General features: G+C 39.0%; 1 protein-coding gene across 1 annotated transcript; it reads left to right on the top strand.

Moving 5' to 3' along the window:
• The first annotated feature begins 1,191 nt into the window (after window positions 1-1,191).
• Window positions 1,192-2,172, top strand: B3GALT1 (beta-1,3-galactosyltransferase 1). The gene has a single exon (XM_007947074.2). The coding sequence runs from the start codon at window positions 1,192-1,194 to the stop codon at window positions 2,170-2,172; it is 981 nt and encodes a 326-aa protein (XP_007945265.1).
• Window positions 2,173-2,474: the final 302 nt, after the last annotated feature.

Genomic DNA, 2,474 nt, shown 5'->3' with positions numbered 1-2,474 from the left:
CTGAAGTTCTAAAAAGGGTTAGAGCTCCTAAGGACAACTTTTTAATTTGAACAGCAATTAAGGTGTCTGTCACATCTTCATTCAATTCATGTCCCCAAGCCCAGTAGTCCCCCTCTTTATACTCTTACTATATTTATTAAGCAGGTGTAACTAAGAAAAAAGATTTAAAAGGGGCCCAGGTAATTTCATCAGTGGAACATATGCATGAATTGTTGAAAACTACAAAAAGCAATATAGTACTACCATTTAGATCAACTCCAGAATGAATGCTGCCAGCCATCAAAAAGGACACTTGGGTTGATGGTTTCTGAGTAGGAGGGGATAGATAAGAATATTCTTCATATGAAGCCTCATAGAAAACTGAGAGTTGTGAGAGCCAAAACCAGGAGAAAGTGAGTAAAAGTTGAGAGTCATTTACAAGTCAGGAACACAAGTATTAGCAAAGATTTTCCAGTCATGATTGACACATTTTCAAATACAGGGTTAAAGAAAGCAAAGAGATGTTCAGAATTGATTCCCTCCCTCATCAGAGTCAAGCAAACAAAAACTCAACCTTGGGAAAATGGAAAAAATCTATGAGGCCATGTGTGAGACTTTCCTGACTGACAGAAGATATTAGTGTTAGGAACTATTTAACTCTGAAGAAGGCCTCTGTGAAGAGGATGGCATTATGTATTTCTTAAATTCCTAATGTTCAGTTTACTTCATCTAGAGTGTAGTCTATATATTTGTTAACTTGGGTACGAATACACATATAAACAACTTCTACCAAGGAGAAAGGAAGTGAAGATGGTATGTCAGAAAGACTTAGTCCTGAAGGAAATTAATGATTATACTTTATTTCTATTATCATGGGTAATTCTTACACTTACTTTTTTTATGTTTGTTTGAAGATGTAAAGTGATAAATAAATCTGAACAACTGTGCTTTCTTGATTTTGCAGAGTTAAGAGGACGATTTATGAAGGATGGAAGCTTCCATCAGGTTTAGAAGAACATAGATTGAATTTAATGTTCAAGAACATAGATTGAAGTGCAAGACTGCCCTGAAGACCCATGAACAATCCCACACTCAAGCTTCTCGCTAGAACTTTAAGATTTCTTAGTAATATGCTGCCTTTGCAAGATGGAAAGAAGCTAATGCCAAAAAGGCATATTATTCAATATTTGAGATAGACGTGCTGTGAAGACAATGGCTTCAAAGGTGTCCTGTTTATATGTTTTGACAGTTGTGTGTTGGGCCAGCGCTCTTTGGTACTTGAGTGTAACTCGTCCTACTTCTTCCTATACTGGCTCCAAGCCATTCAGTCACCTAACTGTTGCCAGGAAAAACTTCACCTTTGGCAATATAAGAACTCGACCTATAAACCCACATTCTTTTGAATTTCTTATAAATGAGCCCAACAAATGTGAGAAAAACATTCCTTTCCTTGTTATCCTGATCAGCACTACCCATAAGGAGTTTGATGCCCGCCAGGCAATCCGAGAGACATGGGGAGATGAGAATAACTTTAAAGGGATCAAGATAGCCACTCTATTCCTCCTGGGCAAGAACGCTGATCCTGTTCTGAATCAGATGGTAGAACAAGAGAGCCAAATCTTCCATGACATTATCGTGGAGGACTTCATTGACTCCTACCATAACCTTACCCTCAAAACATTAATGGGAATGAGATGGGTGGCCACTTTTTGTTCAAAAGCCAAGTATGTCATGAAAACAGACAGTGACATTTTTGTAAACATGGACAACCTTATTTATAAACTACTAAAGCCCACCACCAAGCCAAGGAGAAGATATTTTACTGGCTATGTCATCAATGGAGGGCCGATCCGGGATGTCCGTAGTAAATGGTATATGCCCAGGGATTTGTACCCTGATAGTAACTACCCACCATTCTGTTCGGGCACTGGCTATATCTTTTCAGCCGATGTGGCTGAACTCATTTACAAGACCTCACTCCACACACGCCTGCTTCACCTTGAAGATGTCTATGTGGGGCTGTGTCTTCGAAAGCTGGGCATACATCCTTTCCAGAACAGTGGCTTCAATCACTGGAAGATGGCCTACAGTTTGTGTAGGTATCGCCGAGTTATCACTGTACATCAGATCTCTCCAGAAGAAATGCACAGAATCTGGAATGACATGTCAAGCAAGAAACATCTCCGATGTTAGGATTTTTACCAATGTAAATACGTTTCTTTTCTTTTTTAAGAAATGGGGCCTAAGATGTTGGTATTTTACAAGTGTCACCAGGGGAAATGAACCAGAGAAGGGGTTTTGTAAAAAGTTTTTCTTCCTACTCTCAGTACCTTTCTTTGATGACCAATTTACAAATATTATGCTCTGGTCATAGAAACAACACATGAGCTAGAAGGGCCGGATGTCATTCGAAGGTCCTACAGCATTACCATTGCCATTTATCTCAAAAAGCAAGTTCCAAACAACTCTTAGGATTTTCATAATCAGGTACTGTG

Source organism: Orycteropus afer, unplaced genomic scaffold (assembly GCF_000298275.1).
Source record: "Orycteropus afer afer isolate SDZICR_OR568_19922 unplaced genomic scaffold, OryAfe1.0 scaffold00001, whole genome shotgun sequence".
In the NCBI taxonomy this organism is placed as follows: domain Eukaryota; kingdom Metazoa; phylum Chordata; class Mammalia; order Tubulidentata; family Orycteropodidae; genus Orycteropus; species Orycteropus afer.
This window is presented reverse-complemented; position numbering and strand designations above follow the sequence as displayed.

What these genes read in the sequence shown, in the direction of transcription:
- B3GALT1 (XM_007947074.2), top strand. Translation starts at nt 1,192, where the DNA reads ATGGCTTCAAAGGTGTCCTGTTTATATGTTTTGACAGTTGTGTGTTGG.